General features: G+C 31.7%; 1 protein-coding gene across 1 annotated transcript in view; it reads right to left on the reverse strand.

Annotated features, from left to right (window-relative positions):
- Window positions 1-1,861: 1,861 nt before the first annotated feature.
- The window catches only part of LOC140439694 (glutathione synthetase-like), a 70,933-nt gene continuing 59,108 nt past the window's right edge, over window positions 1,862-13,686 (reverse strand). The window contains exon 8 of the mRNA XM_072529779.1: window positions 1,862-6,756. Within this exon, the coding sequence (XP_072385880.1) occupies window positions 6,630-6,756 (127 nt within the window). The 3' untranslated portion in view covers window positions 1,862-6,629. The remainder of the gene's footprint in view (window positions 6,757-13,686) is intronic.

Consider the following 13,686-nt stretch of genomic DNA (forward strand, 5'->3'; position numbering starts at 1 on the left):
GGACTATATAAAAAACCTTGTGTACCAGAAGCCTTCGCCAACGCCAGATAATATGAATAATAGAATACGAGAAGTTTTTAATAATATTGACTAAATATTGTTTAAATGTTAAGAATGTAGCTCGCTCATTTGAATATCGGTTACAAACTTCCATAGACGTTAGAGGTAAAAATTTTGAACATTTACTATAGACTTGCTTCCTTAATATCACAATAATTGTTACATTAATTGCATATTGTTATGGTTTATATTTTGTATTAGTTACTTATCGAATAAAAATAATTTTGTTATAGCACAAGTCTCATTTATTTCTACTTACAAAAATTTAAGGTATTTCTGAAATTTGAAGAAAACTAAAATATCTCGGGAAGTTCTGAGATTAGGTATATAGAGTAAATTAATAATACTTCATAAAAATTTAAGAATATCATAATTGAAATATTTAAACAAAATAAAATGTGGGATTGTACCTTTAAAAAATATGAGAAAAGCATACTTTCTTTTGTAGTTCATTGTGTATATGAATATTCGACAATGATTGTTAAATTTACTTTGAAAACTAGAACATACCTGTTGTTTACCTTATTATGTAAAATGAATAATTATTTATGAATTCCTTCTTCTTTATATACAGGGTGTTTATTTCATAGCGATATCGATGTCATAACTTGTTAAATACCCTATATAGTAGTGTGAAACTTCATATTGTACGAATAGGGATTATGAAAGGGATCTAAGTATGAGAAAACATACAACGTGCCCTATATAAAAAATTGTGTGTTTGCTTAAGCACGCAGTGATTAATCACCCTGTAGAATTCGGTATATTTTTTAAGTCTGGAGAATGTCATTGCCTAAAATTTTTCTATATAAATTTTTTTTGGATATTCTGTATCATAATGGAATTCTGGACAGATCTTCTTACAGTGCCTAACCGTTCCGGATGTTGGCGATCAGCATGGCTATTCTAACTTTGCTTGCAGCTATTCGGAATAATACGGTTGTAGACATATTAAACCACTTTCTCCTGTTTTGAAGCCAAGATATTCTTCTTCTCCGTGGTCCCCTCTTTCCAAATACCTTTCCCTGAAGAATGAATTGCAACAAGCCATACCACTGTTCATTTTTCATAACATGGCCAAGATATTTTAATTTGCGTTCTTTAATTGTGTTAATAATCTCGCATTCCTTGCCCATTCTACATAGGACATCAATATTAGTCACACGATCCATCCATGAAATTCTTAAGATGCGTCTGTAACACCACAGCTCGAAGGTCTCGAGCTTTTTTAAAGAAGCTTTAGAAGTTGTAAATAGTATCTCATGATAAATATTTTGGTAACAAGTGATAAATCGTGACTTCTGAACAGAGACTTCATCTTTACGAACGCTGATCTTGCTTTTTTGATGCTTTGTTTTATTTCAGTAGAGTTGTCCCATCGGCTGTTTATGTTGGTGTCAAGATAAGTGTAGCTGTTTACCCGGTCAATTGGTTGTTCGTAAACCAAAAGCCGTATATTTAATATTTCGCGTTTACTGACTACCATGTACTTTGCTTTTTTCGCATTGGGATCAAGTCCATGTTCTCTACTTAAATATAATAAGCGCGGCAATATTCTTTGGAAACCATCTAAGCTATCTGCAAAAACTACTAATATTGTTTAGACTCCGTTAGGTATACGCCTTCCTAATAGGTACGCCTTCCTGTAGGTCGATAGTATCGACCAATGTCCTACTAATATATATATATATATATATATATATATATATATATATATATGTATATTATATATATATATATATATATATATATATATATATATATATATATATATAACAGAAAATTACCGAAACGAAAGTAGTATAAAATATTTAATCTTATTTTTTATTGATTTTTTAACATGCCTATTTGTATAAAAGATTACTAAGTTTTTTATTAGTAAAAATACTCAATTCAACATTATATTTGTTTTTAACAAGAATATCAATAAAAAGAATTAACACATTAATATAAGTACTTTTTAAGTGCTTATTAAAAAAGTTATTGATAATTAAAATAAATTTTTATGATTTGGAATAAAATCACCATCACAATCATAAAATTAAACAATGTTTTTTCCTTGACCGAAGAAAGTATAACAATAAATGCAATAAGTAGTCTTGTGTGTTGTAAAGCTAGTTTACACTCTTTCAATTGTTTCAATAAAGACTGAATTTTATAACAAAACGTTTACTTTATTAATACATACAGACGCACGCACGCGTACGACCTCCACTCGCTTAAGTGTATAGAGCAGTAGCTGTTACTATTACCCAAATAAAGCGTAATGAAAATCATTCTGGGCTTGTTCATTTTGGAGATTTATAATTATGATTGGAAAAAATTTAATAATATAACTTTTACAAAAGCTCTTAGTTCCCGACAGGCGTTATATGATCAAAGGTACTAAAAATGTCTGAGTTATCTATGTAAGTTGCTACATGGAAAGTAAGAAGTTACCAGAAACTCCAGAAAAACTGAAAAATGTATTAGACGACATGGAAGGACTCCACGTTAATATTTTAGGTATCAGCGATAACCAATGAACTGGAACGAAAAAACTCAAACTAAGAACGACCTTTCCGGAAACATAGACCCAAATCACCGTTAGGGGGTGTAATACCGACAAACCTGTTAATCAATCTATAATTAGCTATTTAACATTATTAGACCCAGGTATACTTTTTAAACTTAAGGCAAAGCCAATCTCTTTCAATTTCATACAAATCATTGCACTAACACCTGACAAAGAACAAGATAAAATTGAAAATTTTTACCAAGAATTAGACAGTTTTGAAAACACACAAAAGGATAAAATCAATATTACCATAGCCGACATATAATACTGTGAATACCATTTTTTAAGACAACAGCGATATCATTGTACTAAATTAGATAGACTTTTTTATTAATTACAGATACAGAAATACAATTTCTGAACATTTATCAAACATATCATGAGGTTGATGACAATTCCCACACGATCCTTTTGTATATAGTCTTGAAGTACGTCTTATGTATTGTCTTAAGACCAATAACGAAATAATCTATGGAAGTGAGAAGACTAAAATATCCGCATATTTTGTAAGAAAAAAAACTGAAAATAAACCAAAATCTCAAAAATCTGCCACAATCTCAGAAACATCAAGAATAAAGAAATATGGAATATTATGAAAAAAGCAATAGCCACTGACAGTCGAAAAAAATCTAACGGTATTTAGAAATATACAAACAAACAGAATTGGAAGACTGATGAAATTTTGTAATTAATGGAATAGAGATGGAAAAACAAACAAAACGCACCAAAATACAAAAACTAACGGTAAATATTAAAATATAAATTAAAGAGTATAAAAAGAAGTATCGACTGTCGACATAAAAAAATCAAAGAGATTACTGGGGTAAAAACTCATCAGCAATGTATAATGATAAAGAATAATCTTGATATCGGACATTGAACAAGAGCTAACTCGTTTAACACCACAACTATGGGATTTTTTTTTTGTAAATAATCCTCAATTAAAATATTCATGAACCGAAGGCAGTCAAGTAAGGATTACATAAATTTTAGGGGCGTAAAACTATCTCGTCTCTACGTGGTGCACCCCGGGTTAATAAAATGAGCAGCAGCATGGAACCGCCAGACCGTCTTCCAGATCTACTTGCGAACACATTGCAAATAACCAATATACAAACAAAAAACGAGTTTTCTCAAAACCATCTGACAATCGGACCAACAATCAGAGAATGAAGGCATTAGCCAAAGTGCAAGAGCGAATACATACTGCTGATGACTTAAAACTGAACAACCTAAGTCAAATTCCAGGATATAGCTTAGTAGCCTCACTTAATCCCCCATAAAATGGGATTGCTACCTATTGCAGAACAAACATAATAAATATTAGCGCCATACACTCTTATTCATCTCAAGAACTCTTCATCCTGGCAACCATAATAGACAAAATCACAATACTTAATATTTATTTACAATCCATCAAACGCAATATGGCCACCAGATGTGCTCCCTTCATTACCGTATCTATCAATATACACAGGCGACTTCCATACTCATTACACTGAATGGGGCTATAACCAATGCAACCCCTAATTCGAACAAGTAATTGAATGGGCAGAGCTCAAAAACTCTTACACTTTTTACACGATGTAAAACAGAAGCCACCTTTTTTTCCGCTAGATGGCAAAAAGGCTATAACCCAGATCTAACATTTATATCCACCAAAGACGACTCCATAATCATGCCACCAAAGAAGTTCTTGCTGATTTCCCAAAATCGCAGCATAGGCCAGTAATAACAACTATCCCATTATAAATTCAATTCCTCTGCCTAGATGGAACTTTCGTAAGGAAAACTGGAATAAGTATCAAATCCAACTGGAGAACGATATCAGAATATTGAGCCTACACGCGGTGTAACCAAATCCTACATTCCGTGCTGGGCCGAAGAATGTAAAGACCTGTATGCTCCATACGAGCAAACCAGAGACACATAGGTAGGTGAACAACTTCTAGAATCTCTGAATTCTGTAAGAACCACCAGGTGAAGACAACCTCTCGAAAACCTTGACTTCACGCATAGCAGTCGCACTGCCTGGAACCTACTCAGAAAACTGAAAACAGGCCCTAACATCTAAATAACCAACTCTTCAACAAATCCAGAAGATATAGCGAAACGCATTGCCCAGCTCCCCAATCATTGAAACGTTCATAAAAGAAAAGTACGATATCAGCTCAAATATATCAAAGCTGCACGTCAGTAAAGCCTGCCAATCATGAGGCAAATCGAGACCGAGGAACTTTTTAATACACTAGACTAATTAGATTTAGATTAAGTGTCTACAGCTGCAGCAGTTGACAAAATATCTTCCGAATTCATAAAACACACTGGTCCAAAAATTCGGAAGTGGCTCCTAGTTTTCCAAAACGGCAGTTACTTTCATTGATCTGACTCGCGCTTACCATACAGAATGGAAAGGCCTACTACTTAAATTGTACCCGATGGTACCGTGCCAATAATTTAATAACCTAGTAAATCAAATGCAGTGTGACATATTAGCTATTTTAAATTAGCTTTAATGGGAAAACTAGTAAATTCCAAAGTTTCAGAATGGCTTACCTCAAGAGTCGGTTCTATCGCCGCTCTTGTTCAATATTTACACCCAAGATGCACTTCAGGCTTTGAGTATGCAAGAAAGAAACTTGGAGAACGCCCAAGCTATTCTAGAAGACGACCTAAATATTATTAACATATATTTTTAAAAATGGAGCCTTCAACCAAAAATCCTACAAAGACAGAAGTTATGGCTTTCCATTTAAATACCCGCGAAACACACCACATACTGAACAAAGCGAAGGAATTATAATACTAAAACATAATCCAAACCCAAAATATCTCGGTGTAATACTAGATCGCACTCTAATTTTCAAGCCATGCTTATATAAAACTGTAGCTAAAGTTAAAACTCGCAACATCATTCACAAGCTTGCAAACACTTCTTTGGCAGCCACTGAAGACACAATCAGAACAAGCGCTCAGACATTAGTCTATTTAACAGCCGAATATCGTACTTCAGTCTAAATCAACAGTCACCATACTAACTTCTTATATGCACAATTAAATCAAACCATGAGATGTATTACGAGGACCATAAAGAGTAAGTCAACTCGATGGCTTCCGGTTTTAAGCAACATTGCACCACCCAAAAGTGGAGCTTAATGCCAGAAATGTTTAAAAAATCCATCATTACCAATAAATACCGACATCTCTCAGCTAAACCAGGGCCAATTGAGTCTGAGATCACGAAACCCGTCAACAAGAACAGCTAACAATCTTCCAAACAATTTCACGATCGATGAGCATTGGATAGGTGACTGTAACGAAGAAGCTAAAAACGTACACCTAATAGAAAATCCAACAGTTTATTTTTCGCGCCGAATGGTATAATCTGAACCAAATTAGAGTAGGTCATAGAAAATACAATAAATTGCTTAACCAATGTGGAATTGCAGACAGCTCGCTATGTGAAAATGCAATGCTGCTGAACAAACAGTCCACCATATCATCCAAGAATGTCCAGCCATACGATTCAAAGGTAGTTAAACGAAATCCACGAACTAACTCTTGGGGCAATGGAACGGCTCTACGATAGCAATATCCGGCTTTACTATTTTAACCTATTTTAATATAATGTAGTGTAATTTTTTGTATAATGTTTAGAAATGTGTAAAGTTCATTCGAATATATACGATACACTCGTATACACCTAAACTTTTAAATCATTTGCTTCACCGTTGAATCCAACACACTATTCATTAAAATATATTCAAAAATGAGTACACCTTATATACTTAAAAAAATGCAACACTTCAAGTACTTTTTTAACTTCAAATAAAAGTTATATAAAATACATTCTTTACAGTTTGTGTTATTATCAGAATGAAAAAAAAATATATTAAAGTAAAGACAATTATTAAATTATAATATCCTTAATATATCATCGTATACCTATAGACTTCCTTTATGGTCAAAGAAAAACTAATGTTTATATGAAATTTTTGTTAAGATTGTTGTTTTAATCAATTAAGTAAGGACAATCTAGTGCTCCTGCTCCTGCGAGAACACCTCCTTCATTGGATGTAGATGCTTTACTCCTGATCATGTGGCCAGTTTGTTTATTAATAATAATTTTATTAGGGGTACTAAAAACAAAAAATAGATAAAAGTATATAATTAAGGCAGTTTAATATCATGCAATAAAACACTGAAAACTTTTGTTTTCAACACTTCCACAAAATTTATTATAATTTCGTATTATTATATATTCAAATATAATAATTTTATTATAATTATCGAATCCATCAGGCAATTTAAAATCTTTTAAATTTAAAAGCATTTTAAAAGCATCAAGAGCATTTAAAAAAATATTTAAAAATGGTAAATTATATAACATATATGCGGTAAAGTGTTGAGTGTTGGATCCATTCTACTAGCATTTAATGCCAAATTGTAAAAATAATATTTTATTTTTTAATTGTTGTCAATTTCAAAGTACCAAAATAACATTTGGTACTTTTGGTAATTTTCTTTGCCTAAATTAAATCAAGTCGAAATTATTTATGGGACGGGTAGTTTCATTATTAAATTTTTACTAATATACTGTAACGAACAAGCTTATTTCGACGTACCCCATATAACGGCTGCAACTCTCTAAACGATGATGTGTGTTCGAGAATGTTCATGATGTATCGACCGGCTGACAGATCGAGGCGTTCATACAAGCGAGAATAGAGGTGGACTATTCAAGATTATTCTAGTACATAACAACTTGTATATATAAACTGCGCTGATATTATTTTAGTTAGTTGATAAGATATTATCGTATTGCAAACATAAATAAATATATAACCATAAATTAGAACCGCTCGTTTTATTAAACATGCTTCGGCAATAGTTTCGAGAGCGGTTCTATTGGATGAACTGTAGAGTTGATGTAAGAAGATGGTGTCGGAAATGTGAACTGTGTGCAACCAGTAACGGTCCAGTTGGTAAAAATAGTACAATGTTGGTAGTCCTATGGAAAGAGTAGCAATCGACATTGCAGGTCCATTTCCAGAAACGGATGATGGAAATAAATATATATATATATATATATATATATATATATATATATATATATATATATATATATATATATATATATATATATATATCGCCTATGCGATACCAAATCAAGAAGCTGCTACCGTTGCAGAGGTACTTGTTAAAGAAATCTTTAGCCGATTTGGTGTTCCCTTCAGGCGAAACTTCAAGTCAACCCTTTTCCAAAACGTTTGTAAATTGATTGGTGTCAAAGACCATAACGGCACCCCTGCATCCTCAATCAGATGGAATGTCGAGAGAGGATGAATCGAACGATGGGTAAGCAGATATGTACAGGAAGTTGGTTTTTTTTATTTATTATTACAGATTGAAATATTAATTGATGTGTGTGAGTGTGTATTTGATATAGAAGGTGAACAGAATAATTAGTGTAATATACTGTTGGTATATTACTTAACTTATGACTTAAGTAAAAAGGCTCTACATGTAAAAACAACATTTGGTACCTGAGAAATATAAGGTGCCTAATTTATAAGTTTATCAATGATCACTTCCCTTATCTACGCATGCTTTCCTTAGGTTATGGTTTCGGACCTCTGGAGATCTCAGCCACTTATTAAGTCATTTTTCCTTTCACAACAACAATAAAACTTTACAAATTACAACTTTAGCCAAACAGATTCACCCTGTACCTATCAATTTTGTTGGTTTTCCATATTTTGTTCATATACATTAATATTTAATTAATTTTCTCCATCTACCTATCATTCATAAACTTATAACTTAGACACCTTATATTTCTCAGGTACCAAATGCTGTTTTTTTTTAACATGTAGGGTCTTTTTACTTAAGTTATAAGTTAAGTAATAAACCAACATATATTACAACAATTATTCTGTTCACCTTCTTTATCAAATACACACGCACATACATCTATTAACATTTCTCTCTATAATAATAAATATAAAAACCCAACTTCCTGCACATATCTGTTTTCCATAGTCCAGGTACCAAATGTTGAAAAAATATATAGGGCCCATTTTTAAAAATCTTTAGTTCTCCCCATTTAATCAGATATCTCTATAGTTGGTTGCCTACCTACATTCATAACTTTTATGAACTTTACTCATATATATCCTATTCAGTCACATACCCAGATAATTCCATGGTCCATCTATAGCCAAGCCACACATCATAGTTTATTTTTATTATTTACAATACTACAGTAACGTCCACACCATTTTTACAACAACTGCTCTAACTAAAATCATCCCTCCTCTCAATGTCCTTTATAGTATACTTCCTTTTTCCTTACCTACACATGCTTTTCTTGGGTTTCGGACCTCTGGAGATCTCAGTCTCTTCTCTCTTGCTCTCACAATAACAATAAAACATTACAAATTATAGCTTTACCCAAACAGATTCACCCTTTACCCATCAATTTTGTTGGTTTTCCATATTTTGTTAACATACATTAATTTTTAATTAACTCTCTCCATCTACCTAATATTTATAAACTTATAACTTAGACACCTTATATTTCTCAGGCACCAAATGTTGGTTTTTTTCACATGTAGGGTCTTTTTACTTAAGTTATAAGTTAAGTAATAAATCAACAGTATATTACACCAACTTCTTGTACATATCGGATTTCCAAAGTCCAGATATCAAATGTTTAAAAAACATATAGGGCCTTTTATAAAAATCTTTAGATCTCCACGATTTAATTAGATATCTGTATAGTTGGATGCCTACCTACATTCAAAAGTTTTATCAATTTTCAATCAACCCACAATAATACCTAATTTACAATTTTTCCAACAAACTTTCCGGGTAAATCACACTCTAAATTCCAACATATTGATGGTTGCTACTGTTAGAATCAATCAAATTTTAACATATTTAATTATACATATTGCTGGCTACTGTCACCTTTAGACACATACCTCTGGTTAAATTGACTGCTTTGTTTAGACTTCCGTCCTAATATGTCGTTTTAATCAGTTGCTATCAAACAAGTCCTCACAGACACTTCGTCTAAGGACTAGCAATTCTTTTTATAATTTAAACATCACAATTTTTAAATATCAAAGATGTAATTCAAAGTTAATCTAACTACATTTAAAGTATTTTTACCCACATATTTAGTGGCTTCAAACATGTAAATCCAGTAAGTATTAACCACATTTTTGTAATAACCTTGGTCAAAATTTTAACTTTCACGTTTCCTTTAATTAAAGTGGTTATACTTATTTTAGGATCGCACTGATGATGGAATAGTTATTCCGAAAACGTTCTGTGATACAGCCCGATACGGTTTTTATATTAATATACCTTTTATAAAGGAATTTTTTAAATAAAAAAATTTGTAATGCATGGTATACAGTCAACTACAGGAACTTAGTTTCCTTGTGGATTCCATTAATTTAATTTTCCGGTGGATTTAAATTTCACCGATGGCTTTATTTGGTTTTCTTGTGGTGACAACCAAAAAGACATTGCTTCTTGCTTGGATTGGAAATAGGAGCATCAGCACATTATTCTATTTATTAGTGGGTGGTCGTACCTTCACTGTGCGAATTGTTGAAAAGAAATTGGTAAAAAAATATATAGTGTTCGAATATATAATTTGTTCGAAAGGAGGTTGTGAATGAGACGGAATATATTAGACTGTTTGTTGAGCTCGGATATGGAGTTTGATGTGATTCTTATTTATTGTGTAAGATCACTCTCTCATTTTACACAATAAATAAGATTTATTTAACTCTATTTTTTAATTGACATATTATTGTCACAGAGTTTTGTTGCCATACTCCTTCGCAACCGCTTGACCAATTTTTATGAAATTTTATATGTATATTCGCTAGGTCTGAGAATTGGTCGAAATCTATTTTTCATACCCTAAAGGGGTAAGGGTGGTTCATCCCAATTTTTTTTTTTATTTTCTGTACAAAATTTTTTTATTGAAGCGAAGCTTCTATACTGGCGTTGTATTTTACTTTTTTCTCTATAGTGAAATGATGAGGCGAGGGTCACGGAACTAACGTCACAAGATGCAGTCGTCACCAATAGTGGGTCTTCACATCGATTCACTATTCTCAATCAATTAGTTTCTAGTTATCATATATTTACTCTAAGTAGGTTTAAATTAAATACTACGGGAAAAAAACTAACAAATTACAAAACTAATAAATTAAAAAAGTAAAAGTATATCTTTCAATAAAAGATAGTAAAAAGTGTTTTGGAGATATTTAATTCAAATATTTTGATGTTCCAAGACTCTATATATAAACAAATCCATGGTACACCGATGGGTACAAAGGTTTCTCCGATTGTTAGTAATGTTGTCTTAGATGACTTGATTAGTGATAAAAGAAAGAAAACTGATTTTGCAATTCCTTTTATAAAGAGGTTCGTAAGCGATTTAATCTTGGCTTTACCATCGGAAAAAATTGAGGATACTTTATTTATTTTTAATAGTTGGAATGAAAGTATCCAATTTACTTACGAAAAAGAGGTAAACAATTGCTTACCTTTCTTAGATTTGTTAGTTCACCCAGATTTTAATAATGTTCTTCGCACTTAATGGTACAGTAAACCTTTATGCAGTAATAGATATATTCCTTATCTTACTCAACATTCGTACAGAATGAAAATTAACCAAATCTTTGGTCTCAAGAACAGAATATGTAAACTATCAGAGCTTGTCAATTGCAACCTCACCAAATTAAAAGAAATTTGACTAGAAAATGGGGTTTATCAAAGGGGTTTATAAAATAAATTAATTTTTAGCACTAATCATAACAGCACACTGCAGGCAGATATCATTCAACAACGAGAAGAGGAGATAGAAGGTTTACCTATCCTATTTTATTTTTCTTTACCATATATACTGTTACGAACATGCATTCGACGTAGCCCATATAACGGTTGCATCTCGAGACGACGAGAAGCTTCCAGATGTATCGAGCGCGGGAGAGATCGACCCGTCAAACAAACGAATTTGAGGTGGACTACTCCAGAATATTCTAGTACATAATAACTTTTATATATAAGCAGACCTTTTATTAGTTAAAGTTAGTTGATAAGATATAACCGTGCTGTAAACTTATAAATAAATATATTTATATAAATTAAAACAGCTCGTTTTATTTAAAAACAGTACAATACCAACTTTTAACATCGAAATCAATTAAATTGTTTAAGCAAAATACAAAAATTAAGATTGCCACTAAAAATAAAACCTTGAACAGTCTTTACACTAAAACAAAGACTCCACTGCAAAGTATGGAAAGCTCTAATGTTATTTACTCCATACCTTGTAGCACGTGTAGTAAATGTTACGTTGGTCAGACCTCACGTAACCTATCTCTTAGATTAACTTCTCATAAAAGTGATATCAAGAGAAATTTTAAATCTTGTCCCGTGGCAGAGCATGTGATCAATGCGGATCATGTTTTCATTTTTCAAGAAGTAAAAATTTTGCAAAGAGAAATTAATTTGCGTAAAACAGAATTTAAAGAAATGGTTTGGATCAAAAAATCAGATTGTATTAATAAGAGATCTGATATTAATAATTTAAGTATCATTTATAATAATATTTTCTATTATTAATCATAAAATTTTAAAGTAACAAAGGAGAAATATAATAAAAAAAATTTCAATAATGGTTTGATAGTTTGTTTCATTATCTGTCCGTATTTAATTTTTAATTTATTATTCTTACTAATTTTTATCTAGAGATGTCTTTTTATCATTTTGCTATAGATTGTTTTTTCATTAATTTCTTTCCCAACCTACTGAATTATTTATCAGTCAAACGACATTTTAGTGATATCAAATTAACATCAAATTGAAATTGCAATTTGTTTAATTTTTATTTTATTTAAATTCTTCATGTTTATCGAAGTTATTGTATTAATTATTAACCACGAGCAGTAAGTTTTTTTTGTTTTGAAGCATTAGCTTTATTAGTCCTCTGATTTCTCAACTTTTATATTTTTTGGCTACATAACATCCTCGGTAGTTTGCACTGAGTGCATTTTCACCACAGATGAATTTTGGTTCTTCTTTTAGGGTTTCTGATAACCTGTTGTAAGTTTACCGATGCATTTAACACATATTGGTTCCTTATTACAATATTTCCAGGTATATCCATAGGCCTGGTATATTTTGCACGGTGGAACCAGCTTTAAACTCCTTAGTGGTTGAATTTCAACTCTCATGTTCAATATGCCAGTTATTCCAAAGATTTTGTTAATATGTTCATCTTATCTGAATGTCAGGATGAACTTTTCTAGAGGTTTTTTAGTTCTCCACGTTAAATTCTTATCAGCTTGAATAGCTATATGCCTTCTTCTGTGTGGTTCTTTTACTATGTCGTGTGGCTGACAGGAATGATGTACTTTTTTAACTATTACTCGGATCAGTTTTCCTTGTTTATTTTCATATACATGATACAAAAGTTTACTCGTATTTAAACTCTTTATTATTTTTCTGTATTGATCACTGATGGGTGTATTCATTTTTGACATCATTTTCGAAACCTTCTACTACAACTGGTGGTGGCAGTTTTGGCTTTTGAATATGTTTTTCAGCTATTGCTTTTTCTAGGGAATTTCTAAATATGTGGCAAATCTCTCTGCCTTTGCTCACTCCGTTTCATTTGCTAAATCCTCTTCATCGGTCCAGTATTCAGGATTGTCCGATGTTCATTCGTTTTTTGTTTTATCGGCATTTGCTGTTGACCCTGTATCTTGTTGGGTATTCCCAAGCTGTGCTAATCTTTGTTCCATTGCGATAATTATTTAATTTAGCCGCTGATTATCTATATTAAGTTTATTAACATTATTTTCTTATTGAACCCATGCATTATATAATGCTTCTTGTGTATTATCTTGTACACAAACATAGGAAACATTTTAAAAATAATTGTTCCTTTATTATCGATAAAAACAAAAACTCACTTATTAATTGACTTTTGGTAACTGGTTTCGCGATACCATAACAACCGTGAAATTGGATCATTG

Source organism: Diabrotica undecimpunctata, chromosome 4, assembly GCF_040954645.1.
Source record: "Diabrotica undecimpunctata isolate CICGRU chromosome 4, icDiaUnde3, whole genome shotgun sequence".
Classification (NCBI taxonomy): Eukaryota; Metazoa; Arthropoda; class Insecta; order Coleoptera; family Chrysomelidae; genus Diabrotica; species Diabrotica undecimpunctata.